This window comes from Cladophialophora psammophila, assembly GCF_000585535.1.
Source record: "Cladophialophora psammophila CBS 110553 chromosome Unknown aczJe-supercont1.38, whole genome shotgun sequence".
NCBI lineage: Eukaryota > Fungi > Ascomycota > Eurotiomycetes > Chaetothyriales > Herpotrichiellaceae > Cladophialophora > Cladophialophora psammophila.
In genome coordinates this window covers 62647-89478 of record NW_006912959.1, presented here as the reverse complement: position 1 = coordinate 89478, position 26832 = coordinate 62647, and the positions used below count along the sequence as shown (strand labels likewise).

General features: G+C 51.7%; 9 protein-coding genes across 9 annotated transcripts; 5 read left to right on the top strand and 4 right to left on the bottom strand.

Annotated features, from left to right (window-relative positions):
• Positions 1 to 254: 254 nt before the first annotated feature.
• A1O5_12837 (uncharacterized protein) lies at positions 255 to 2648 on the bottom strand (the record flags this gene model as incomplete). The annotated part of the gene is made up of 4 exons (XM_007753406.1): positions 255 to 1407; positions 1458 to 2237; positions 2288 to 2385; positions 2436 to 2648. 4 exons carry the CDS (start codon positions 2646 to 2648, stop codon positions 255 to 257), a joined length of 2244 nt encoding a protein of 747 aa, XP_007751596.1.
• A 4835-nt stretch (positions 2649 to 7483) lies between these two features.
• A1O5_12836 (uncharacterized protein) lies at positions 7484 to 7931 on the bottom strand (the record flags this gene model as incomplete). Its single annotated transcript, XM_007753405.1, has 2 exons — positions 7484 to 7702; positions 7749 to 7931. The coding sequence occupies 2 exons, from the start codon at positions 7929 to 7931 to the stop codon at positions 7484 to 7486; spliced, it is 402 nt and encodes a 133-aa protein (XP_007751595.1).
• A 1021-nt stretch (positions 7932 to 8952) lies between these two features.
• On the top strand, positions 8953 to 10047 carry A1O5_12835 (uncharacterized protein; the record flags this gene model as incomplete). Its single annotated transcript, XM_007753404.1, has 1 exon — positions 8953 to 10047. The coding sequence occupies one exon, from the start codon at positions 8953 to 8955 to the stop codon at positions 10045 to 10047; it is 1095 nt and encodes a 364-aa protein (XP_007751594.1).
• A 918-nt stretch (positions 10048 to 10965) lies between these two features.
• Positions 10966 to 13307, bottom strand: A1O5_12834 (uncharacterized protein; the record flags this gene model as incomplete). The annotated part of the gene is made up of 4 exons (XM_007753403.1): positions 10966 to 11188; positions 11239 to 12587; positions 12644 to 12748; positions 12807 to 13307. The coding sequence occupies 4 exons, from the start codon at positions 13305 to 13307 to the stop codon at positions 10966 to 10968; spliced, it is 2178 nt and encodes a 725-aa protein (XP_007751593.1).
• A 1649-nt stretch (positions 13308 to 14956) lies between these two features.
• On the bottom strand, positions 14957 to 18019 carry A1O5_12833 (uncharacterized protein; the record flags this gene model as incomplete). Its single annotated transcript, XM_007753402.1, has 1 exon — positions 14957 to 18019. One exon carries the CDS (start codon positions 18017 to 18019, stop codon positions 14957 to 14959), a length of 3063 nt encoding a protein of 1020 aa, XP_007751592.1.
• A 474-nt stretch (positions 18020 to 18493) lies between these two features.
• On the top strand, positions 18494 to 20291 carry A1O5_12832 (uncharacterized protein; the record flags this gene model as incomplete). The annotated part of the gene is made up of 5 exons (XM_007753401.1): positions 18494 to 18565; positions 18615 to 18817; positions 18872 to 19310; positions 19359 to 19927; positions 20024 to 20291. 5 exons carry the CDS (start codon positions 18494 to 18496, stop codon positions 20289 to 20291), a joined length of 1551 nt encoding a protein of 516 aa, XP_007751591.1.
• A 2333-nt stretch (positions 20292 to 22624) lies between these two features.
• Positions 22625 to 23044, top strand: A1O5_12831 (uncharacterized protein; the record flags this gene model as incomplete). Its single annotated transcript, XM_007753400.1, has 1 exon — positions 22625 to 23044. One exon carries the CDS (start codon positions 22625 to 22627, stop codon positions 23042 to 23044), a length of 420 nt encoding a protein of 139 aa, XP_007751590.1.
• A 2190-nt stretch (positions 23045 to 25234) lies between these two features.
• A1O5_12830 (uncharacterized protein) lies at positions 25235 to 25745 on the top strand (the record flags this gene model as incomplete). The annotated part of the gene is made up of 2 exons (XM_007753399.1): positions 25235 to 25431; positions 25493 to 25745. The coding sequence occupies 2 exons, from the start codon at positions 25235 to 25237 to the stop codon at positions 25743 to 25745; spliced, it is 450 nt and encodes a 149-aa protein (XP_007751589.1).
• A 159-nt stretch (positions 25746 to 25904) lies between these two features.
• A1O5_12829 (uncharacterized protein) lies at positions 25905 to 26757 on the top strand (the record flags this gene model as incomplete). The annotated part of the gene is made up of 2 exons (XM_007753398.1): positions 25905 to 26269; positions 26352 to 26757. The coding sequence occupies 2 exons, from the start codon at positions 25905 to 25907 to the stop codon at positions 26755 to 26757; spliced, it is 771 nt and encodes a 256-aa protein (XP_007751588.1).
• Positions 26758 to 26832: the final 75 nt, after the last annotated feature.

Genomic DNA, 26832 nt, shown 5'->3' with positions numbered 1-26832 from the left:
AAGGAGGGGAGGGGAGGCATGAGCGGAAGCGCAAATCGCGAGAACAAAAAGATCCCAAATATCTCGAGATCCGAAGATGGCAGAGTCGGTATTTTCGTGTGCTGTAGTATATTGTAAATGATTGCTGGGTATCTTCAAATCCAAAAAAAAAGTACAAGATCTAGAAGCAAGGCACATGTCATACTGTGTAAACGTCAAATTCATCATCTTGTTCTTTTCAACCATTTCCGCTGTCGCATGTGCAACTGAATCGACTATATGATGTTCGCAATTGTCATTCGTGATCGGTTTGGATCTGGGGTAGGGGTCTCGTTCGGCGTGCTGATCGGCGGCAATGTTAGTCCTCCTGAAATTCCTGCTGGAGCCGGTCCATTGGGTGAAGGTGATATGGGCAGAGGAGGTGGGATTTGATTGTGTGGATAATGCTGTCGCTTCGAGAGTTGCTGTAGATATCTTGCTGAATGCTCAATGTGTTGCCAGCCGCCCCAATCGTGCTGCTCTTCCTCAGACAACATGTTATCCCAAGACGGTGACTGAGCGCCTGACGAGTGTGGATCGTGTTCGATGAACTGATGCCTTGGTCTACCATGTTTTTGCCGTCGACTGAGATGAGTGCCTGTCTCAGCGTTGCCCCATACCCAGCTATTTGTACTGGCTTGAAGGTCTGCCGACAAGTAGACTAGTAACTCCTCGTCGTGGTCGATGTCGATACTGCCAGGCTGCTCTGCCCGCTCAATCAAACAGCGTAGAAAGAAAGACAAGTGCCTCCCGCAGCAAGTATTAATGCTTCGAGCATCATTGATCGTAGCAGCCGCTCTTAGGACGAGAAAAAAGGCGTCATAAACTTGTCGAGACAACAAGAAGAGCATGCACCGCCAGAGATGGGTACATAGCATGGTGGTTGAAGAGAGCACAAATCGCTGTTCCCACTCATGCGATTGAACATGCGGGATCATGCACCTTGAGAGGATGTTTGCGGTATCGCGAGAAGCATGGAGACACTGCTCAATAGCTTGGGCTCTTTGCTCTGAAGAGCACGATGGGGATAAATTATGGCGCTGAAGCATTATGCGCGTATTTTGGAAAGAGATAAGTGGGGCCATAATACATGGATCCAGAGGAGAGGTCGAAGAGAGTTGTAGTGGCCGGGGAAACAAATGCAGACATTCACCCAGGTGACTCTCGAACTTGGCCAACGCCTCGCTGGTGATGCAGAGGGAACGAAAAGTCTTAGCCAGCGGCGCCATAAGCCGTGCTATGTAAATATTGGCCAGCAATAGTTTAGGAGCCAGGGGAGTGGTCATATGGTCGGACATCAGGCGCTCTTCGTCGAGAACTTCGGGGTACTCTGTGTCGCACTCGTCGTCATTGATGAGCATCGGCTTTCCGAGTTCCAGGGCAAGCAGGCTGCTGTTGTCAGTGGAAAAAAATTGGCGGGATGAAGGCTCAAGGCTTACCGGTCCCAAACATAGAATGAGTACCATATGCGTTTGCGCATTTCGCCTTCAATCGGCGACCATTGACCCCCTTGAACGTGCAACCCTAGATCCTGGACAATGCGGATTGCAGAGCCCAGCCATATCCAACTAGCAGATTTCCGATTCATCTCTATCAGCGCAATGCTAGCGAGAAACGCTACGATTGCCTGGTTTGTAGAAACATCATCTTCCCAGAAATTGATGGTTGATATTGCCCTTGTGAGATACTCCTGCGCCTCCGGAACCCGGGCACGGTCATGGGTTGCAAGTGCGCCACAGGCCAGAACCGCATATAGCGTTGCGACCCAGTCTGTCGGTAGTGATTGCACGTTGCCTCTCTCCATTGCTATCGTAAAATTCCGCTGAAATTTAGGCCAATATAGAACGGGAAAAAGACGGTGGATATATTCGTGATAGTAGTGTAGTAAATTTTCTGCGACTGGTTGCGAAGGCAATCCTTGTAGGTCTGAAACTCGAGTATGTGTAGTGTGCGATCGAGGTTGGACTCCCGTAACGGGAGGTTTCAGCAAGCCACGACCAACATCATTCAACTGTGTCCTGGCACTTGTGAGGTCCTGAGGTGCTCTTGCTTTCAACATCCTCCGTGGCGATTTGCCGATAGACGGAAATTCAGCGAAGACCGAGGAGGCAGTTTCGGGACGAAGGTCAGTGGAGAGATCAGAATTTCGCTCAACCGAATGATACCGCTCGAGCTGCTGCCGGGCTTCCATTAGTTGTCGCTCTAAGTCCTGTACTAGCCTGGGAAGATCAGAAAGTGCCGTACATAACCTGGAGAAAGTTTGACTCACTTGATAGACGACATGCGCCGGTTTGTGTCCTTGGTGAACTGGCAGCGAACATTGCGACTCGAGCATTCTGTACAACTAGATGTTTCGGTCGCATCACACTTGTCACCCATCAGCAGAATGACAGCAGGAAGCTCTGTTTTCCACTAACCTTGACCTTACGCTCACGGCAAGCGTCGCAACTCGGGTCTTTTCTTCTTTGTCTATACGCTCTTTTCGGATTGTGCATCATCATGGCTGAAATCTGACCGGGAGATGGGGTGCTCGCCGCTCCGCTGCCCGGTCGTAGATTGTCCCCCGTGCGAGACACTCCTTCGTTCGGAGAGAGGGGTCCCATATCGTGAGGACCATAGAATGATGACATCGTCGTTGGTCCTGATGGAAATAGTCCTGTCCCAATATGCTGCGACGATGCAGGCCTTGGATGTGGTGTTCGATCCAGGTCATGAGCGGTCGCAAACAGTCCCGAGGAGGCGACCGACGTCGATTCGAAGACGGGCAAAGACTCGTTCATCATCTCAGTCGCATCGACAGTCGCCAGGCATCGCAGGAATCCGAGTAAGTGCTTTCCTCTACTCAGACACGAGTGCTTCCGTTGTATCGAGACATGCCCGCCACTTTCCGAACCCGGATCCAGAAGCAACAGCAACCCTCAGAACCCGCAATCCATAACAACAAAGAAAGAGAGACTCTCTCGATTCAAGGGCACCTCAATCAGGTGCTCTTTCGACAGGTTACTGCAACGACAGAAGCGAGATGCAGGAATGGAGACAGGTAAATGTCCGACCTTGGCCTACTGGTCCACTGGGGAATAGCGAGTTGATGCGAAGCGAGTGGTCGCCACTTTCTCAGTCAGGTCAGCCGAAATTGTCGCTAGAAAAGTGGTATTACAGTGCGCTGCCAACGGGCAGAAGGAACCTGGAGTTTGAGGGCGCGACCGTGGTCTCGCGATAGCCATGCGCTTTTCCCACTGATCTGTCGATCGGCAACCAACGAAATTTGGGGCCAGATCGTCAAGACCTCTAAGCAAGGACAAGTATTTGGGGGGGGGAGGGAACCGGTGCAGTTTAGCTCACTTCCACGCCCGTTAAGGGGTAGAGATGTAGTCCACGAGCGGCGCACGAGGTGAACTGCCGGTGCGCGTGGCGTTGGGAGCGTGCCAGGAAAAAGGAAGGGTCCCGCTCGAACATCGAGAATCAATCCAGGCGGTGGATGAGGCCTCTAACCACAGACCTAACTGATGCTGGGGGGACATGAGCGGAAAGCCAAAAACCACGTCTGAGTGGGAGCAGATTCGGATTGATGCGCAACCCTGAAAAAGCTAGGGCCTCCTAGGAGCCTCCCCGGTTCTAGCAGCCGAAGTAAAAGAAGCTAGCCGCAACGTTCTCAACAGCCGAATGGGGCATGACCGGCATTCGGCTTGCCGCCTAGCTGGTCTGCGCCAAAGGACCACTGGAGCCATTCTCGAAAAGAGTTCCCCTGTTCGAGGAGGTGGCCGGAGAACCCATGAAATGTTTGACCCATACCCGAGCCACCGTTCGAGTCGTCTTGGCTGAGAACATCCTGGGGCCTGACGCGTAGATACACAGGCAGGTAAATACTTTGATACATGCACTCTAAATTTGAGCGATATATGTTTGGAAATCTTCTTGGAGGTCTTCCCAAGTGGATAGGTTTGAGTGGTTTGGAGGAATGCGCGTCCTCTTCACAAGACTATGGTGTCATACGCGTGGCATGAAGGGCTGTGGACGAGATCACCGGTTCTTCAGCCATCATGATGGCTCCATGCTGCTGTCAGTCGTATGTCCACGATTCCTGACGGCTCCCTTGACTACCTTTGTGGCGGACTCTTTTGGTGGAGGCGGACCGAGGACGATCATAGGCCTTGGCTCTTGTCGGTGGGTAGCTCTAAGCGGCCCTAGGCAGGGCAGATCAGAAACAAATGTGCTATCAACGTACCTCATCCGGACTCGGCTCGAGCTGCTCTGAGGCAAAGAGCTTGATCCCTGTCCATCTATTGAACTTCATCTGCGGCGAAATACTGGTTCTAGAAGGCTTTCGCCGTGCCTGAAACATCCGACCACACCATTTCGGTCGTATTGTGGTCGCAATGAAAATTTTTTGAGACGCTGTCCCTTGCTTTGGCAGTGGAGTTATCGCCGTCCGCAGTGTCCGCAGCGGCTGGCTGACATGGGTGCTATTTCCATGAAGGGGGAGAGGGACTGCCGACATCTGGAAAGCCCTCTCCTCCTTCGAATGGCTCAATCTGCATGCTGTGGTTTCGGCACGAAGGGTAATGGAGAAAAAGACGGTGGAACATACCAATGGTCCACACCAGGACCGCTTGATTCCTGGCTGAGGCCGCACCTAACTTCTCCCTTGCTGTCCAGTGCTGCAAGCCTTTCCAATTTTGCATTCTTTAGTGTGATTGAATCAGGTACATTCCACTCCGTCTCTTCCGACTGGCATCAAATAGAGGAACAATCTAAGCGTGAGGATGATGCATGGGGTGTGTCGGAGAAAGTCGAACCCAAATCATCACCCTAGCCAGCCATCAACCAGGGGGGACTGCGTTGTCGATCATGGGGTCATACTGTAACTGTTGGAAGCATGGGGGCCCTCGCCGGGAGCAACTTAGTCCCTGAAGCTGAAAATTGGCCCCCCTCCCGAATTCGTCAACCCCATCTCTGTTGACTAGGGTTTCTCTCCTAATTATGGCAAAGTACCAAGAAAAATCATCGCTCCATCCTCTATTCCCTCTGGAGCCAGAATGTCTGCGACGTGACGAATCCGTCGAAACTAAGGCTGCAGGTTCCGAAGCTCCAGAAAAACTGCTGTAGATGGAAGATTCAAGGTGGGGCAAGGATACCTCTGTAGTGAACCTCATAGCAACTTCGTCTCTTCTCGAAGGACGGGGTAGGACAAAGGTGGCCAGTCAACTTGCAAGGTATGATATTAAGTAAAAGTGGGAGGAGTAGTAACGGATCTCCTACGGAAAGCAGGATCTGAGGCTCCACCAGGGACGGAGTACTTGATAGAGTTGTGGCTTCGCAAAACCTGGTAATGGATAATTGATCCTGGATCCCAAGTGTCTGTGGCGGTCAAACCCGTCATCTCTGTCTGTTTCCATTGAGGTGCAGAATTAGGCCGGAGACTTAACGGAATTGCAGAGTCCGTAGGGGAAATCATCGACAACATTTTACCGCGTGAGCAATGATGTGCAGCATTGTCCTTTCCCCAAATGATGGGCATGCGCATCTCAAGCCCAACCGTTTCCCTCTTCTGTGCAGGATCGTGCGAGCGACTGGCGCTCATCTCTCGGCTTGGTGGCGCAAAAGACTCCCAGAAAATGATGGAAACGGCCAAGACGCAGTTCCAGAAGACTGGTTTGTGGCATTAGCGTGCAGCTCTGAGGAGACCTGGAACTTAGATTAAACGCCAGGGAGCTAGCAAACCAGGGTGTCTAGGAGGTAAGGATCCCTTCCCCCTCCCGGTAACGCCATCCAGTCGGTTGGAAGTACCACTGGCAAGCCGTTGGAACGGAACTTTAGCCCTCGGATCTACACGACCCTCAAACAGGATCGACTTTGCAGCTCGCAGCTCGCATTGCAGCAAGGTGGGATTTCCCCCTGGCATCTCAGTCCCGCATTCGTGCAGTGAGGATCGGACAAGCTCACAATTCAAGGGTATGTGTTTCGAACCCAACCAGTCTTTCCGTTCTCTCCGTGAAACATCTCGTCTGGCGAGTCGAAGCGATATCTAGAACAGGGAGTAACGCCATCACCAAAAAGTCAAACGAACAACGAGTGACATTCCACGCTTCCTTGGTCTTCACTAGATCTTCAACTAGTTTCATAAATGGAATGACGCAGTTGAAGTGTTGCTTGGGAGCAACCGGATTTGGCAGATCCAATCTGCTGGTTCAAATGATGGAAGGTTTAGGGAAATGTTCTTAATTTTACCACATAACCCGATCTATTCCTCATGTTGCTTCATTCCTGGTCAGGATAATTGTCTGTGGGGTTATTATTGGGTCTTGACTGGGTGTTTATTGGATTTGTGTACGGAGTAGGCCCTCGGTGGCATCTGTCATATACCTAGGATGTACTCGGTACTCGTAACCTATTCTGCTGAAGGTTGAGAGAATTGAGCAGAGGATCGACAAGCTGCAGCAAGGAGGCGTTGATTGTCTGCCCCCTTGTCGGTCTGACCAAAGTGCGTATGACTCAATTAAAGTGAGTTCGATAATGCGCCTGACCAGATAAACCCCATGCTTAGGGGTTTCCGAACCCCTGGCGGCTGCGTGACGGCCACGAAGATTTTGGTCGATGTAGCATTCTTCTATTGTGGCCTCAGTATATAGCACTGAATACGTTGCCATCGAGCTGCTCAAGTGGGTGGATATGATCGGCGGTATGCGATATGTGCAAAGTCGAAAGGTGAAGGCCTTGCAAAAATGGTCAATCCCCTTTAAGATGACAACCCGGCCACTTGCCGAAAGTTAAGATAGTGCAGACAACCATTGCGACAAGCCCCGACGCAGGGAGGGCAAGAAGCGGTGGTGAACATCTCCTCGACCTCCACTGGACTCTCTGAAAGGAGGCCGCAAGGATCGCTGACGTGTAGCCTCCGCGGAAGAGCTAAGCTATGGCCTCTGTTTGATGAACCGCCAATTTAGTTTCTACTGACGTTTGAGGACCGTCAGTGTCATCAGGCGTGTGATCTGACCCCAGCACCCTGGGAGAATTGCCCTCTGTGGGAGCCAAGCTTCGATTAGCAACCTTAAGCAGGGTGATGTCCTGTAGGTAGTGACAGTTGCCACCGGGGTTTCCTCGCAACCGGTAGGCCTACCGAGAATTGGCGAACAACGAACGGCGATCGATCTCCCAGTGTTTCTCACACACAGCAGAGGTTCCGCGCCCCCAAGCGAAGATCTCGTGGTGCATCGGGAGGCATTTACTAAGTAGTCAAAATGTTCCAGGTTCCTGCACTGGTGCTAAAAGGCTCGATGAGGCTCTAAGGTGCCAAATTCCAGCAAGGGCAAGGAATAGTACCGATTTGTTTGCACAGGCCTGGTCCCCGACCCAATGAAATGTAAGGGCGCAGGGTACCGATCCTTGTATATCGGGGACCTCTTTTAACAGCGTTCTAGAATATCGACCCAGCGGGAGATGAGGGACCCAGGCGAGCAGGGCCGGTTCACGATTTGGGGGTCCACCTCTCCATAATCTGATCGACGACAGCGGCGAAGCCTTCCATTTCTTCTTCGGCTGTCGTGCCCGTGAAATCCATGCTGCAGCCCACGTACACTGGTTGTTTCATCTTCCGAGCAAGGACCTTGGCCATTCTAGTGGCATAGTCAATGCTAGAGCCCGAGGTCGACAGAGGTGTGCTGATCGCATCTCGATCGTTTCTCATCTAGAATTCATCAGAGGGAGCCTGTTGCTCAGGGAGTTTTACGTACATCAGGCATTGCGTAGACAAAACTTCCCATAGGCGATAGAGTGCTCTCAGCTTGGCTGAGGTCGGTGGTGGTCAAATGGACCATGGTGCAATTTCCCATGAAACTCAGGTGGGCGTGGAAGTTGAGATGAGGGTGTCTAGGCATGGGGAACGATTCGTTGACAGGCCTGAAGGAGGGCTCCATGACTGCGTGGAATCAATTGCCAGTGTTAGGAACGCAAGGTGTTGCCGGCAATGGAGGTTTAACGCTGAGTTGAATATATCGCTATACAAGTCGGAGGTGTAACTTAGACGGCGCTTCCAACCACACCAGCTTGTTTCTCAATAGGTTTACTGTCATGGATGACTGACTCTGAGGGATGTAGTACGTTGGTTACAGGCAGGGTAGAGAGAAAGAGAGAGCAATAGCGGTGTTTGGTGGTCGCCGGGTCCTATCTGGCTTGGCATGCATCCGACTTCATTCTGTGATGTAGACAGTTAATTCTATTGCAACAACCCCAATTCATCCGTGCACGACTTTGCATCAGCAATCGCCTTTTCGACCCTCTTCTGCCTGACGCTTGCGAAACCTCTTTAGGATGGCTGGAGTCCAGCACACCGAGGATGCCGCCGTATCGCAACCTAACCCGTTATTCCATGACGCCGGCCCCCTGGCCGACCCTCTTGAACGGCGAGTCATCTTTGCTGCTCTCGATTCATTTCAGTAAGTGAATCACAGAGCTTCATGCAACGGTCTTTGGCGCTTCAACCAAAGCTTCTAGTCTTCATACGGTCTTTGATCGCCATTACCTTGAGCATTGAATGCCGGCACCTGACACGGACGGGGGCCGAGGTGGCATGGCAGCCTTTCGTTTGGCGGCTCTCTCTTACAGGGCCATTGCCTTGCTGGCTCATGACGTCTTGAATGAAGGTCTCATGCTTGATCGTGGACCAGGCCGCCTCAGCTTCACTTCCTACGATGCGGTGCTCGGACTTAGCATGACATGATCCTCCTGAAGGCAGTCTGGCCAAAGGACGACCGGCTCCTGAGGCGGTGTCTATGCCTCTAATATGCCTCTTCACCTATTTCCCACCTCCCCAACGAGAACCCGCTTTTAACTAACACCGCTGACCTAGATTGAAGTCAGTACCGGAAAAACGCACACTACAACACAACCCACCGAAGGCGACAGAATCTCTACGCTCTCCCATCAGTCCAGTGGCAAATGCTTGCAGCTCCTCCTTTTTCCATTCTCGACACGCTAAATGCTGTTGACGATGCATTGGATCATAATGCCGACTTAGCAGACCAAATATTCCGCCTAGGAGCAGGTGCATTTGGACTCCCGGAGAAACCGCACATAGACTCCTGGATGAACTGGCAAGGGAAAGCCAAACCGAACGACATCTCCAAAGCGCATTCAACTATTCGTCAGTTTTATCGAGACTGGTCTCACGAAGGGTTCACTCTCGAGGTTGAACCACTCCTCAAGACGATCCTCTCGGACCTCGAATTGAATCTCCCTGCTGTCCAACCGCATAACCAGTCTCCGTCGCTTCTTCTCCCTGGTGCCGGACTGGGCCGCGTACTATTCGAACTCGCTCTGCGAGGCTTCCATGCGACAGGTAACGAGATCTCCTACCACCAACTGCTCGCAAGCAATTTCATTCTCAACAACACCGAACGCGTCCACCAGTACTCGGTTTACCCCTTCGCGCATACATTCACAAATGTGGGGTCTCGCGCAAATCAGCTCAAACGCTATACAGTGCCAGATGTTCATCCAGGCGAAGCCTTCTCCTCCCGGCTTTCCGCCGGGTTACCAGTGGGTGAAATGAACATGACGGCCGGAGATTTCGTGCTGTCCTATTCCACGCCGGACTCCAAAGAGACATTCGACGGGGTGGTATCCCTGTTCTTTGTCGATACAGCACCCAATCTCCTTCGATATATTCAGACGGTGCGGAATTGCTTAAAGACAGGAGGCGCTTGGATCAACATTGGCCCACTGTTGTGGCATTTTGACGATCGTGCGCCCGGCGGAAATACCGACGACGGCGACGACGATGAACCAGGCGAAAACACGCGTTCAGAGTCTGGACCAAGCAGCCAGCCAAAACCGGATCTCGAAGACAAAGGCATCGCCGAACCGGGATCCTTTGAACTCACTGACGAAGAAGTCGTTCTGCTCGTTTCACGCACGGGTTTTGAAGTGATTACTCACGAGATCCTGCCTGCCGATTCGGGATATATTCAGGATCCAAACAGCTTATTACAGAATCGGTACAGGTGCAGTCACTGGGTCGCGAGGAAAGTTTGATAGGTTGATCAACGCAATGTCGAACCCTTCGGAGGCTCTCTGTGGCCTATACTAACTCATGATGTACGGTCCTTATATCTATCTATTCCGTTCCAGACCTGGGTGAGTGTTCCAGCCCGCAGAGATCCCTCATAAGCTCTTTGCTCTATATGTATGGTCCGCTCACGGCAATAAGGAGTTCCAGAATTCCAGACAAGCAACGCGACCAAGGCGCCATGGGGCTGAGTTTGGCGCACTTGACACCCTGAGGCAAGACCGGCAGTTCTTACTATCTGCACACAATTGATGGAACTGTGGGTCTCGCAGCCGCCTGAAATTAGGATGGGACATCGAGGTAGAGGAGCAGCAGCCACCCAGCTGGCCATCGTGAGGTGTTGAGCGAAGTCGCCTCATAGTCCAGCATCGACCGGGCAGACTACGGAGGGCACGGCAATCAATCGGGCTTCTCCTTTCCACATTAGAGCAAACAGGATCCTATCTTGTTAGTTTCGAGACTAGATCTGATTTGATACGTCTGCCTGATTGTATCTCGCGCGTTCAAAAAGTTCATTGCTTTCGCTCATGGACAATATGCAACTCCTGGCTTTTTCCTTCTTGATCTTCACTTTCGTTCAGCGTCACTGTGCCAAAGACAACATCATCAACCCTCACGAGGCCTTCATTTCAAGCTCGACGTACTTCCGCTGTGATCATCTCCACATCAGCAGTCATCAAAAGTGTAGCTTAGGCTGGATCAGGGATATTCCCCACTTCCTTCTTCAATTGCCGTGGTCGTTCCCTCATACTTCGTCTTCAACCTCCTGCTCATTAAACCGCTCCTGTCTCTTGTCTTTTTTCCCCGAACCGCCATGGTTCTGCTCTTGACGTTGGAATTATCTTCCCAGCTTCTGGGCCATATCCATGCTTCCATCCACAGCCCTATCTGAACCTCGCGCTACATCTTCCCATCACCTCACCCTGGCACACCAATTCGGCATTAAACTCCGACCCATCCAAGGTCAGGTAAATATCGAAGTACACCCGGTAGAATGTGCCTTGCGGAGTATCCATTCTCTCAAAGTCCTTCTCGAGATTCTTTCTTGACAGATCCGAAGTGAGGGTGACCACTTCCTTGATACGGGGATCCTTGGTATATTCGGGGCTGTAACATGGTTAGCTAGGGAACGTCGACACAAGAGGCTGGAAACTAACCAAACATCCTCATCACAAGCATAAAGAATATCTTCGTACATCAACGTCGCCCCGGGTGCCACCTGCCTGAAGAACGAGACTTTGACGGGTTCACCAATTTTGACTCTCTCGCCCTTCTGCACAAAGATTTGTCGTGTGTATTTACACCGATCCTTGCCATCGAGGCTAGGCACGCGATACTGTTCAGGATGATGACCTTCTTTGAACGGCTGGAGGGTCGCCATGAGATAGTGTCGTCTCGCAACGCGAGAAGTGATGACTCGCTCAGTAATTCCAGCCGTGACGGCACCTTTCACAATCGCAGCTACGGAGTCCATGGGTCTGACAACTTTGGATTGGAATTGCGGCGGGACGTGCAATTTAATCTGCTGGAAGAGATACTCGGACGCACCAAAGCCACCGACCACAAGAACATTTTGTAATGATCTATTCTGCGCCTGGATAGCAATGATCTGATTGCGAACGAGTTCCAGAATTCTGTTGACGACGGGTTCGAAGCACTGAAGAATTTCCTCATTGGTGAACGTCATGTAGCCTTCTTCAATGCCAGCTTCAGGGAATTCAGCCTCGATACCAACATCGACGGCCCATTTCTGACCGTTATTGCGGAAATCGGCCTTTATTCTGTTTTCAAAGTCCATGATACACTTGGCGTATACTCGACCGGCAGTTTTTGATCCATCAGGCAACTTCATTTTCCTGATCTTTGCACGCAGAATGTTGGAGAAGTTTCGGTTGAGAGCGGTCGAGCCGCAAGAATCGCCACTACCGGCCGTACATTCGGCGACAGTGAACGGAGTCTCTTCTTCGACTTCGTACGCGATCAGATCGACGGTTCCACCGCCGCAGTCTACGATCAGGACGGCGTCGTGGATCTTGAGGTTGAGGAGACCGGTCTTGGAGCAGAACATTGCCGCGGCTTCGGGCTCAGTAATGAGGGTCAGTCGGTTGTCGTTCTCATCACGAATGAAGCCAGCTTGAATGGCTGCGGCTCTGGTCGCCGCTTTACCAGCATCGTTCCAGATGGCAGGGACAGTCAAAAAGTATCGGATATTGCGCTCTTCTCTATTAAAGACCTCGCCCAATGTCTTTTGCAGCTGGACTCGCATAGCTTGCCGCAGTTTGAAGAGATAGTCGGCCGCCACATCGATTTCGGACTTCCCAGGTGGAAGAGGGGGTAGATTAATGGGGTCAATGTACGTGTTACCCGAGAGCATGAGTTGCAGCTTGAACCATTCCACTTTTTGCACGCCTGGCTTGGGATAGCCGGTCGGAGCAAGGGCATCAGCAATGTCAGGACCCCAACCGACGACTTTCTGATATTGATCGTAATATAGCACAGTGGGAATCTATTCGGGTTAGTCATATGTCACACACATTCTTCGAAGTGTCCGGTTGCGCCCACCTTTTGTTTCGTTTGATTGCCTGCGCCGGGCCATTCTGTTATTATATCCTCTTTTGCTTCGGTGTTTGTCGCAAAGGCGAATGCCACGCCCGAAAAGGTGGTGCCCTAAGAACAAGCGTCAGCTACCGGAAGATCAAACCGGTCTGAACGGTGTCAGTCTTACAAAATCGATGCCGACAATTAGCTGGGCCTTGCTCCTCCCTGCGCCCTCAACTTCAGCGGGACGAGCACCAGGTGGAAATTGAGTGGTCATGTGCTGAATACCAGGCTGCGGACCGATCGTCTGATTCATATATGCGCCGCCGTACCCTGGAGGTTGCGGGGGACCCAACTGAGGAGCGCCGCCAACATAGGCACCGGCCCTGGTATCGATGGGAGCAGGATGGTGGGCCATTTGGTTCTGAGCAGGCGGCATCGGCGACTGAGGCCGTCCCTGGACGCTGTTGTATGAGTAGCTGGGAGGACGTCCAGGGACACCAGGCTGATTGGGATTCATGGGCGGCAGACTGGTTTGCGAGGAGTTTTGAGGAGGGGGAGGAGTCGTGGCGTTCGAGATAGAGCCGTTGGGTGAAGCGACAGAGGTGGAGGCGGTTGAGGTGGTTTGGATGTTGGCACTGCTCTTTCGTTTGGAACCGAAGCCTAGAGACTTGAAGCGCGAGCTCATGACATCGACATTGAATAGGAAGGCGAGGGGGAGAGCGAGTGCACTGGCAGAGGGGTTTTGTTGTAGTTGTGATTTTTTGGGGTTGTTGATGGCGATCGAGACGAGGTGGATTGGTAAGGCGAGTGAGACTGGTGGCTGAGCGTAGGAAAGGTGCACTGTTTGGGGCGATGACGAGGACCAGAACTCAAATTTCAGTCAGTGCGAGGAGTGTAGTCGGTAGGGTAGTGCAACTCAGGCAAGGGCAAGACGAAGCCGTTTGAGAATGGGAAAGACAGCTGAAGAAGAGGCAGTGATAGAAGCAGAGAGGGACGTGCGGCTTGTGGCTGCGGTTGCTGCGCTGAAGAGGGTGGCAGGCGGCAGAGAAGAGACACCCAAACTGCAGCCACGGTGCCCGTAATGATGCGTAATGGTACAGGGTATTTGGTACCTAAAGCGACACTAGCTGCCCTCTCGCCCTCTATTTATCAGGCTGAGCTGCGAAGGATTGACCCCCCCGCCGTTTACCGTCCTCCAGGCCATAGAGAAATGATTCACTGGGTTCCGGAACCTTGCTGCCGCCCCGAGATTGCAAGTCTCTGATCTAGCATCACGTTGCCTCGGCCTCCGTCTCCGTATGCGACATAGGGACTGGGTACAGATTGCAAGCAGCAGGCAGAGAAGAAAGAAACACAAATAAACGCACAAAAGTGGTGGCCCAGAGGGGGCCCTTTTGGGGGTTCTGGACCCGTGCTAAGGCCGGTAGTGGGCTCTAGCGGCTCCCGGGGTGGCACGTCTCGTATTGTCTGACGCCTAATGGAATCTGCAGTGAAGGCTGATTTGGGGCGCTGACAACCAAAGTACTTGCGACAAATACGCACTTCTTGTCCTCGCCAGATTGCAGCGAAACGACAGATAAAGAGCGGTGAAATCCACTGCTTGATCCTCCTGCGCGTTGTTCTTCGCGCTCTCGCGCTCGCCCAACACCACTTTCTTCCCTGTGGCCTCAAAATCCACACCCAAGATACCAAGATACCAAGGTGAGGTGCTTCTGTGCAGACACAGATGCTAAGAGTCGATAGGGCTGACATACCGCCCCCTCCTTCATCTTCCCTCGCCCGCTCAAGGCTCATCTGCGTGCTCGGCGGCCCAATCCAATCAAACTGGGCCGTTTCAGCTGTTGAACAAATGTGCAGTCCCAAGAATTTCACCCTCCCGCGTTTCGACGCCTACATTCGGTGAAGGGCTTTCGCCACCATCTATCGCCTGTCCGATCTCCCTCACGTTTCAGCCTTCTGGAATTCCAAAGTGTTCTAGTCGGTCCATCCTACTACCAAGAATTGTACATATGTAAGTACATGGTGTATATAGAAGACACACATGGTCGCCGTTCTGGTGAGAAGCCCCGCAGGCCATGGTAACGGCGGGTCAACTCTCAGACTTGGGATTCCATCGGAACCCTGTCGATCAATACAGCTCGTGCGGCTGACACTAATAATAGTGGGTGGCACTTCCACATGCGTCGGCGGCAGTTGTCCCTTCGCCCTCTAATCATTGGCTCAATGTTCTCTCCCAATAAACATGGTCATGAGCTGATCGGGGTCGGAATATGAATACTCTTGATGTGGCCAAAAGTAGTAATGCAAAACAACATGTCGCTTTAGTTTACCTACTTACAACTCATCCTTGATGCTCTTCGTCGCCGAGGCAGTCGGTGTCGAGGACGAGCTTGATGAAGCGTTCGCTTTGGAGGTCCTACTTCCTGCGGTCTCACTGCCGCTTGGGGTGGAAGATTTCGTCTTTTTGGCCTTGCCCTTCCCCGACCCTTTCTTTCCACCCCCCGTCTTCCCCTTTTTGGGTATCTCGGGCATCCTGATTGTCTTCATAATAGTATCCGAGACCAGTTTCTGTAACTCCTGCCCCCTATTCTGCAATTCAGAGACCAGGAAGGCAGGATCATCGTGTGGGCCCAGTGTGTTTTGCATGGCAAGTTTCTCGTCGAGCCATTTCTTCACCTCATCATATTTCGTCGTAAGAGCTGCCAGATCTTCGTTCGTGTACTCATATGGTTTAACCAGTGGCGGTTCGTCCGTCTGCGTTGCTTCGCCTTCTGACGCGCTGCTATACGGGTCCTCGTCTAGGTCATCTCCATCCATTGTGGGCGAGCTTGTCGAAGCACTCGAGGCTGCAGATTCTGCAGCTTCACTTGCACTCGAAGCCGCATTTTCTGCAGCCTTCTTGATGCTTCCTTCCACCATTGTAATCATCCCATTCATGCTCTCCAGTCCCTCTTTCAAGGCCTTCACGGCATCCGGTCGTTTCATAGCTTCATCCTGACGCTTTAATACCGGATCAACGAGGCCATGGAGAGTCTTCAACTTGTCCTTGAGGTCCTGGAGTTTGGCATCGAGGCCATCACTGTATAGCCATTCGGAGATGCTTGCCAGTTGTTTTTCTAGTTCTTTCCGAACAGACTCACTCGCGGCAGTAATGAAGCCCTCGTCCTCCAGATAGTCCCTTGCTCGGTATGTGAAAGCCTCGAGAGTGTTCAAAGCTTCAGCTCGGAGAGCGGCATTCCGATCCGACATATCGAATTGAGTTAGACGCTGTCGGAGACGAGGCAGAATTTGAAGAGGGGGAGCGTTGAGCCCGACAACAGTCGATCTCAGAGCAAGCGGTATTGAAACAATTGTGGGCGTGGATTTAGTTGCTTTGGCGGTTTTAGTTGAAGAGGAGGAGGAGGAGGAAGAAGAAGAAGAAGAAGAAGAAGGAGCAGGAGCAGGCGGCTCTGAAGGTGATGGCGAAGCAGATGACATGGTTGATCTAGAGCTTGTTGGATCAGACGAAGGCGACGGAATCTGAGATTCTGAGGTTCCTTCAGTCGCTTCTTCGTCTTCGACGACCTTTTGATCACCGTCCTTCTTCGAGCCGAAGCCAAACAAACCTTTGACGTTGTCAATGACGGTCCCGCCTTTGGTGCTCTCGGTTTCGCAGCTAACAGACCCCGAAACAACTTCTGGCAACCCATCCACATGACTCAACCGCATTGTGAAAATGGTGCTTATATTCGCCGCCGCACATCCATGCTTTTCTTTCAGCTCACCCACAGATTTCGTCAAGTTTAATGCTCCAACCTCCGTGACAGGAAGTTCCAGCTCCTTGACTGTTTGAGTGAACCCAAACGTGACATCTTCCAGCGTCCTGATAGGCACTTGCTTCTCAGCTCCAACTTGGGAGGACGGATGGAATAGTTTCTGTGCCTTTTCTTTGTTCTCGACACTCCATTTCAAGAAAAAAGTGAATCCCGAAATATCTGCGCCACGAATGTCTTTGACCCTAAAGCTGGGGCTTAGAGAGGCAGCTTTGAAAGCTGCTCCCATGACGGCAGCCTCGTCGGCGTTGACGTTGGTCTTGAGCTTGGATGATCCACTAGCGACTTTTTCAAGCTGCTTCTGCACAAATGGGGTTCTCACTGCTCCTCCGTGCAGAATGATCGAGTCGAGGTCGTCCAGTTGCAGCCCGGCCGACTGCAGAGCAGCTTCAATGGGAGACCCTACACGAGAAGCATGATCTGCAGCGAGCTCTTCAAATTTGTCTCGGGTGAGGCTGTACTTGAAAGAGATATCATCATCATAGAGGCCTTCGAGAGTCGCGGTTGATACCGCATTGGCACTGAGAAGCTGTCGCACTCGTTCCGCCTCTTTCCAAATTCTCGCCATTGATTTCCCGTGAGATCGAACTTGCTCACGATCCAATCCCAATTTCTTAGCGCCCGGAGTGTCAAGGAACCTGGAGATGATATCTTCGACAATAACATCATTTAAAGAATCCCCTCCTAGCGAGGCGTCGAATCCCATTCCGAGAGCGATGACCTCCTGAATGGTGGAATTTCGCTTGCCTGGCCCCTTGATCGTCCTGCCTTGAAACTTGAGCACCGTTGCGGTCGTTGATCCGGCACCTATATCATAGACAAGATGGTACTCGGGCTTAGCGCCATCCGTCACACTGTCGAAAGTCCGATGGGTTGCATAGTTAAGCCCAACAGCAAGTCCATCGCTGACAAGACCTAGGACTTTCAATCCCGCCAGGTCCGCGGCCAGTTGAATGGCTCGCTTCTCCTCAGCGGTATAGAACGCAGGGTATGTGATGACAACATCCGTGACAGATACACCCTTGGCGACCATCGCTTCCGCATTGCTCTTGACGTTCTTCAACTGCATGGCTAGTAGCTCTTCCACCATGAATATTTCGTCCTTCTTGATCCCGAAGCTCTGGCTCTTTAATCCCACCGTACCAGCATCCTTGTCCGTTCCGTTGCCTCTTGCCACAGGTACAAGGTTCAACTCGGGGTATCGTGTGGCATAGGCCTTGACAGCCTCCGCAGAGTATTCCAGGCCCAGCAAACTCTTCAGGTTGGGATAGACATCGCTCGGAAATCTTGCGGAGAGCGCTACGGCATCGCCTCCATAGAGGCGTTCGGGAAAAGTGTCGCCATCTTTTGTCTGGGCTCTGGAGGGTTTGAACGCAAGCGTTGCTGCCTCTCTTCTCTTCGAGTCTTTAGACAGGACAATTTCTATGGGTGACCCGGGCCTGGCGATGGCACCCTTTAGGTACTCTGTACCCAGATCTATACCCAGGACTGCAGCAGCAGCATGGGCAGTCGTAGAGAGGAATAGGAGGAGAGATAGTGCTAGGAGGCTAAATGTCGAAAGCTTCCGTCGGCCGGGCGGTGCCATTGTGCATATATCGGCGAAGCTCAGAAGTTGAATGGGATAGTACTCGTCAGGCGACTCAAAGAGAGGATAGTTTGTTGATTCGGTTTGGCGAGCACATTTCTAGAATGGTGCTCGAGTAGTAGAAATCTGAGGGTAAAATGAACATTGAACAGAGAAATGGCAAAATACCGTCTATGACACCGTTTTCATTTCTGATGCTCGCACGTTGCTCTCGCAGGCTTGTGAACAAGTTGTCCAAAAACTCCGAATTTCGAGTCATGCAACTTGACGTGCGCGAGTCACGGAAGAAGCTTTGCGTCACGTTGATCACTCCACGTTCTTCAGCCTCGACAATCTACAGCTTTCATCTTTCTTCTCCCATCGTATGATTATGATGTTTTGAATACAATTCTCGTCGACCTCTGCATTCTAAATCTCTTGCGAAGTGCACTGCGGAAGGTTTGTTCAATTCCAGCATGATCTTCTTCATGAAAAATGCATGAAATCATCACTCTTCAGCTTGGAACCAAGAGTAACTATCTGGCGACCCATTTCTGGAACGCTCAGGTATACGCTATACGACTGTACTAAAGCTCCGTCTAACTTACATCAAAAGGAATCATACTTCACCTACTCTGACGATGAAGAACCCCTTGTTAACCCAGACATTCACTTCCGGCCAGGTCTTGGATCCGATGGCTCGGAGACATTCACTCCTCGAACCATAATATATGACCTGAAGGGCGGGTTTGGCACTCTTCGTAAATTCAATGCCCTTTACGACATCCAGGGTGACTCACATCCTGTTCCCGGTCTTTGGTATGTCGCTGTTTGAGGACTCTCTCGACTGGATGAGATTCTGAATACCCCCAGGGACGGCAACACCTCCAGACATCAAGAGCGGCAGATTGAGCCATCCGAATACCAAAGAAGTCTAGACCTTGGTCTCCCAACTACACAACTCCACACCTCGGACGTGAGGTATTGGTCCGACTTCAACCGTGTCTTCTATCATCCTAGATCCATCGTTCAGCTCCACGAGTACGAGCTGAACTCGCAACTCATGCCCTTTGAAAACTGGTCGGCTGGCGAAGACCTGTTCGAAAGCCTGGACAAAGAAATTGATCTGCTTGATCGCGATGTCAGACCGTTCGTAGAGGAGTGCGATCAAGTGCAAGGTTTTCAATTCTTCACCGGCGCGGATGACGCATGGGGAGGCTTTGCTGCGAAGTACGTGGACAATGTGAGAGATGAGTATGGAAAGACAAGTATCTGGGTTTGGGGCATTGAAGACGGTTCCAGAGTAACTAGGGTACGTCCTCGCAAATTCCTCTGCTGACAAGTAGCTCAACAGGAATAGGAAAAGCAGTCAGCAAGAGCGTGCAATGCTGCCAGAACGCTCCGGTCAATTGGGCAGCAAGCATCAGCATACATACGGCTTGCTGCCCCTCCCTCAATCCTTCCTCGATACGTAAAGCTCGACAGTGGCTCTGATTGGATGAGCAGCGCGCTCCTCTGCGCGGGCATTGAATCTGTCACGCTCCCGACAAGGCTCCATGCCGAGGCAGGGAAACGAGGATCGTTGGGCCTATTAGAGGATACTTTGAATACCAATGGGGTTCAAAACATCTTCGAGCTTCATGCAAGCGTCATGAGCTCGAAAATTGGAGCCAAGGGCTCCTCCAACGGGACTGCGATGGAGCAAGGCAATGGGTATGAAAATGATCAAAGCGCTAATTTGCCAGAGCCATCACATTTAGACCTGGATTACAGCCCCAGTCTGCTCAGTCCGTCGGTCGCGAGGTCCCGTCACGTTTTCGCCCAAGTCGAATGTGAGCGAGACCACCTCGAGTCAGATACTCGGCCGTTAACTCTGACTCACGAGGAGCGGCTGCGACGAAGACTGAACGAAGAAAGCGTAGTCGAGATGTGAGTTGACACCTTTGCCTTTCGTGCCTCATTTCTGAAAGCGAACCAGCTCCCTTGGAAAAGATGAATCGATGGAAAAGGCTGACGCACGCTCAGATTTCAGACCAGTCTACAATTTCCTGTGCTGGACACGTTTCCAGACACACTCTTCGAGACAAGCCGCCAGCCGAGCGGGTTGGACGTATCGGCAGCCCTCGAATGCAACTCGAGAATGAAGGATCGACTTTTGGACCTCAGGGATGCGACATTTCGTCTGACACCATTGGAAGAACGAGAGGCGCATTACAACGATTTCACGCAAATGGCCCAAAATTATGGCATTGGATGGGAGTCAGGATCAGACCCTGGGATCGACGATGAGTGAAGCTATGCTGTCACACAAGAGACATTCATTCGATACGAGGGAGGTGGTGACTCGGGGGACCCGGGGGGGGGGGGGGCAAAGAGACCCATGCGATAGCTCAGCCTTGTACATTTTTGCCGAATGTCGTCGAAGCTTCCGGATCGAAAACAAAAAGTTGGATTTGTTTAACATGCACCAATCAAGCGACTCAAGGAGATGGCAGGTCAACGGCCCAATGTGGCATCACTGGAATATTTGGGGCGCATGATGTGATTCCGCCATCGATGAGCAAGCAAGCCTGTCCGGAACCGTGTGGAATTTCTGTGGAGCAGCTCAAGCACAGACCAGGGCGAGCTGGTAGCAAGTCAATGCCGTCATTCCAATACCTAAGTTTTTCATCATCGACCCTGCGTGAGGTGTGTACCCAGTAAAGATCTGCTAGGCTCCAACGCATATCTCCAAGCATTTGTCTACTGTTACGTAGCCATGAGCGCCCATCAATGTCCAATCAGCCGCCAGTCGATCCGAGTCCGACTCGTGCTCTAACCACGACTGGCGTCAGTGCCGAAAGGCAGCTCCAGAGCATGGTAACATGCTTGGGCCAAGGGCACAAAAATCAACCTGTCACGGTAGCCACCCGTAGCCACCCGTGATCTGACGGGAAGTACTCGGTATTCTCAGATGCAGAAGGACGATACAGTGGACACTGAAGCAGGAACAGAGGCAGGAACATGGAGTCAAACGGGAAGGGAGAGTCTTTGCACAGCTGTGCCTCCTGGGCTTCGAGAGGGTGAGAAATTCGCCGAGCGAGGTCAAGGCAACGTGGAAAACAGGGATGGCCCTGTCACTCAAGCAGCAAAACACCAATCGTCACGCCGTTCCTGAACCCGCTCAGCCACCTAAAGTGAAACCGCAGCTTTGGCGTCTTTAAGTGTTGACTCCCTGTTTGTTCCCTGCCAACCTCATCCGTTTCCTCTTACCTACCAAGTACAGTAGTAACCAAGGTAACTGGATCCAGCACTGGCTTCGATTGACATCAACCGTCTTCTGGTCTCGCCAAGTTCGCCAGAAATGCCATTGTCATGCGATCACACTACTTGTTACTTGTACGAGAATCAAAGCCGACAAGAGCTCCTAATGGGTCGCTGTAACAGGACTTGGTGTGTCGCATGACGAGCAGAATTGTCCTGAATCGAGATGGATTCTGACCTCATACGAGCAGGCCTTCTACCTTGGTACAACCCTACTTGTCACAAGTACATCTTGTCCGTGGCTTGCTAGCTGACCTTGGTTCTCGAAGTCCCACAATTTCATTCTGTTCCCTGGTTCCGAGGTAAGTACTGTACACACAGCCTACGGAGTCCCCAGTAGTCGGACGGACTGCCGAGTACCCAGTACCCAGTACGGTCTTGTCGGATAGCAAAATATGTTGGAAGAGGTTGTGTGAGGCTGAAGAACACTACTAATCCAAACCTAGCCAACAGTAAGTTGTATTGCTGCCAACCTCTCGATTTCAGCATGGCTGGCTCTTCCTCTGTCTCTTCCTTTGGCGCCTAGCTACGAGGTAAAAGGTGCATGCAGCTATTACGGAGGATTCTGCAGCCATCTGGAGAAGTCGGCAGAGAGGCGCCCCCCTCGTTCGTCTTTGCACCCAGCCAATTGGTCAATGAGACAGAATATCTGCGATGAGACCTCCAGACTGCCAGGCCAACAACTTGCTCGCTTTTTTGGCTAGCCTTGTTCCATTGAGGGAGCTAAGTATTCGGTACTGGGTATTCTCAGGATGACCCCGCCGGCCTAGCTTTGAAAGCTCCACTCGGGTTGACTCTACATACCGAGTACGGGGGCTGGAAAAGTCGATTGCTACCCTCCTCGCCTAGCCATCGTCCACTATGACATGATTCCGAGAGGAACAGGCTTGGTGGCATGGAACAATCCTGCATGCTCGTTCGTCTCGCCACATCCCCAGCACTTTGATTTCTCCCTCCATCTTTACGAGTACCTATGATGTTCGCATGGCAGAATCCACAGCTGAAGAAGCTCGAGAGGGGTGCCTCCCCAGCAGGGAATGTACTACCCAGTACTGGGTACAAAACCACCCGTCTCTCTCATCAGAAGACGTTTCTTTCTTCTTCCCATCATTACACTCTCGTCGTTTGACAGCCTCATCCCTCGCTTGTACTCGGTACACTAGAGCTCGTTCGCTAAGGCTCTAGTACACTCGCTCTCTGTATTCTCATCACCCCGGAAACCATATCCTCTCTCAACATGAGATCATCTCTCGTTCTGCTGGCAGTTGCCAGCTTAGCAAGTGCCGAAAAGGTATACGGAAGAGGAGAGACAATGACCGAAACATGGAGCGACTGGGCAAGTTCAAGCCCTACGAGCACGACGCCTTACACAAGCAGCTCTTCAACCACGACTACACCTTACACAAGCTCAATTCTCTCTTCAACTTGGGCCGATTGGACGACAGCCACCACCACCACTACTACTACTACTACTACTACTACTACTACTACTACTACTACTACTACTACTACTACCACCACCACCAAAACTACCACTACCAGCACGACGACTCCGGTACTTTCATCGACCTGGATCGATTGGTCAAGCACAGCTTCCCCTACAACTACGAGTTCACCTTCAGCTCAATGGCTCGATTGGTCAAGCACAACTTCCTTTATAACGACGAGTTCACCTTCAACCCAATGGATCGAATGGACAACCACTTCTTCCACGACTACGCCTTACACAAGCTCAAGCACTAAAGGATGGGAAGAATGGTCCTCGTCATCCCCAGCTCCTGTTGAGACAACGTCCTGGGCCGATTGGACCCCTTCGACTCCTCCGGCGCCGATAGTGACTTCATCATCTCACTGGCAAGATTGGACGTCTTCCGTCGTGGTTTCTGTACCGACCTCCTCCTGGCAAGATTGGTCCTCATCCCCAGCTCCTGTCAAGACCTGGACCTCTTCCATTGCGCCTGTTCCAGTTCCAACGACAACGTGGCAAGATTGGACAACGTCTACGCCCGCGGCACCTGTTCCCGCGACAAGCACATGGGCCGATTGGTCATCCAGCATCCCCGCGGCCCCGGCTCCAGCGCCCTCGAGCAGTGAGTGGAACGACTGGGTGTCGACAGTTGTGTATAGCAGCTACTCTGTCCCTCACGCAAGCACTTGGGCCTCTGTTGCAGTTACGAGCAGTGTCTGGTCTTCGTCTCCAGCTCCTGTGGTCAGCAGCAGCGTCTGGACAAGCGTTGCGCCGGTCCCGACCACCACGGCACCCGCCCCAGTTGCGACATATACTGGCGCCGCCAGCAGCAATAACAAGCCCGTCATGGCGCTCCTTGCCGGTGTTATCGGCCTTGTTGCCCTAGTGTAAATGAAAATTACCTAGGCCAGTCATGAATCAAGGGAGGAAGTTGATTCAGGGTTGGCGAGAGAGAAAAAAAAAGCATATCTTTCATTCTCTGGCAACGTCGTCCGTCCTCTATCCCACTCCATGCAGCATATGCATGTTCAGAAAGATGGCAAATGTCGACGACTGACGCTGATCCTTGTTTTGGCACGATACGAATGGTTTGTTTTAATAGCGGCTCACCCCACGGAACCAGACCGCGGGCGCGAGCGTACGATCCTTACGACTGAAAAAGATACGAATACCGAATAGACACTCCTTACGGCACGGAAAGAGATGAGACACATCGTTCCCTTGCGACTCACCTTGAAACTATGCACAGCTTACCCAGCATAAATCCTGTTGAAAACTACTTATTGCTATTGCTTTGGATTAATATCACCCTGGGATGGGGAAGTTTGGACTATTACCACGGGAAGCGAGCTCCTTGCTGGTGTGCGCCTGAAGGGACGCGGAGGATATTGGGGCCGACTATACTGCGATAGTAGCCGATGATGATGCTTGGAGAGATACAGTCGTAGTTGACTGAACTACTTGAGAAGGCAAATAATATGGCATCTATCTCCTTCCAACTTGGTCAAAGTCATACTCGATGGACTAGTGGTTAATATGTAGCTTGGGAAAGAAACGGAGAGACAGTCCGTCATTTCCCAATTCTTCAATCCAAAAAATTCAAGTCATTTGTCTCCAGCTAAATCCCGTTCGTATCAAATGGTCAGATTTGGGAGAAGTTCTCCCGCAATAGGTCGTCCTTGGTTGTAATATTCGGCGGCTGCAGTCAAGACAATCTCCGCGACAGACTGCAGGCTTACTACGAAGCTGTCCTCGTCGGCGATAGCATATAATTTGTTGATAGTGACAGCGGCTCCAGACGTGCTTAACAAAGCGTAAAATTATGGCCATACATAATGTCTAGGTGGCTCCCATCAACGGGCGCCCTTCGCATAATTAAGCGATAGGGAAGACTTCCAGCCTAATTAAGCAAGACGGTGTACTCTTGGCACTAGCCAACTTGCGAGGCTGCGAGGCTGCGAGGCTGCGAGGCTGCGGAGGCTGCTGTTATTTAAGCCTGATATATCACAACTAATACAATTTCTCTTCCTGCTCAATCTAGCAATCAATTAATTTATGGCCCTAGATTGGCTCAACATTTCCTGTCTCCTTTGTACTTGAGGAAGAATGCCATATCAATCCTCAGCACAATCAATCTGTGCGCTGTCTGGATTACTATGACGCAACGTGTTATACCGCCGTTTGGGGGGCCAGCCAAATTCAAATTCGCCGATTCCATCGCACGAGGCTGCAGGATGTCATACGAATCGCGACCCGATACTCGAGGCAGGTACGAGGCAGTTCAATGATGAAAATATTCAACTTTTGAGCTCCTCCTGTGTTACATCTCTGTGGTTATTTATACGTTGGAAGCTGATAAATGTCATCAAACGTTGTTGTTTTATCCCTTTTTTTTTTTTGACTGAGGATTTCCCTCTCCGGCACAGAGTATGGGGCAGCTACACACAGCCTCACAAGTGCAATCAATGGCTCCCCTAAGCCTTGAAGGGGCCGAAACTTTACGACATGCATCCACATCTACATCCGGCATGCTCACGCCCAACATCAAGTCAAAGACAGTCGTCACCTTCCCACCTGGCGACCCGGTCAACCCACGGCACCGGCCCGTCTGGCGAAAATGGACCATCATCACCAGCATCACTCTCATTGGCTTGACCGTCTCGTGGGGGCGCTTCAGGCTATTCGCCCGTCAGCGAGAAATTCACCAAGTACTTCCATGTTAGCACCGAGGTCGGTGTCTGGGGCCTCTCGCTGTATGTGTTAAGGCTGGCATTTCGGCCGATGAGTTTGGCGCCCTTGTCCGAGTATCATGGATGGACGGCTCTCTATATCCTGCCGTACGGGACATTCTTACTGTTTCTTTTGGGTATGGCGTTGGTTGATGACCTCGGCGGCTTCCTCGTCCTTCGCTTCCTCTCAAGGCTCTGCGCCAGTCCAACGATAGCGAATTTCAGCGGCACCATTGCGGACCTATGACCGCGGCATCAGGTGGGACCGGCCATGAGCGTGTTCCTCTGGGCCGCCGTGTGTGGTTCGCCATCGGGGTATTTTTTGCTCTCATTCGTCGCACAAACAAGAGGATGGAGAGACGTCTTCTGGGCACTGTTGGGTATATGTGGCGGCCTATGGGTGATCATGGTTGTCGTCCTCGCCGGCTTTCGGAGCGAGACGAGACATTCCATGTTGTTGAGGCAGAGGGCGAGTCGACTGAGACGAGAGAGTTCGAGCAACGCCACCGTCCCGGAGGAGATGGGGCGCAAATCTTTGACACAGTTGTTTCGTGTCACACTGTCTCGTCCCTTCCAGTTCCTGGCCACAGAGGCAATCATCATCTTCGCTGCACTTTACAACGGTTACCTCTATGGCTTGTCGTTCCTCTTCAACGGTGCACTCAACTTGGTTTTCGGTAAGCACGGCTATGGCTTCAAAACTATTGGCGTGGGCTTGTGCTTCCTCGGACTCGTTGTGGGCATAACGCTAGGTCCTATCGTAAATGTCTGGTAAGAGCATCATTACTAAAAAGCCATCTATTTCCGCCCTAGACGTGCAGAGAAGCCCAAATCGTGACGGCGCCGATATTAGCAAAGACGATAAGCACTTCAAGAACGTCCCTGGGGCACGCCTTCAACAGGCCAAAATCGCCGTGATCTCATTCCCCATCTCCATTTTCTGGTTTGGTTGGACCTCTGTGCCAACATACAACATTCTCTGGATGTTCCCCATGCTTGCTACTGTCATGTTCGCATGGTCCTTTTACACCTTGATCCTCATGACGTATATGTATATCGAGCACAGCTACATGGTCTTCTCCGCTTCTGCGCTGGCTGGCGTGGGACTCTTCGGAAACATGGCGTGTGCCGGTTTTCCACTGTTTGGCACACCGTTGTTGAGAATGAAGGGTACAACTGTGCAGGAACAATCCTGGGTTGCCTGGCGATATTGCTGGTGCCCATTCCCTTTGTGCTGGAGAGGTTTCGCACGAGGCTGAGAATGAAGAGTCCGTATGCGAAACAGCATCTGGATGATGATGATGATGATGATGATATGGAGGTGAATGCCTCCG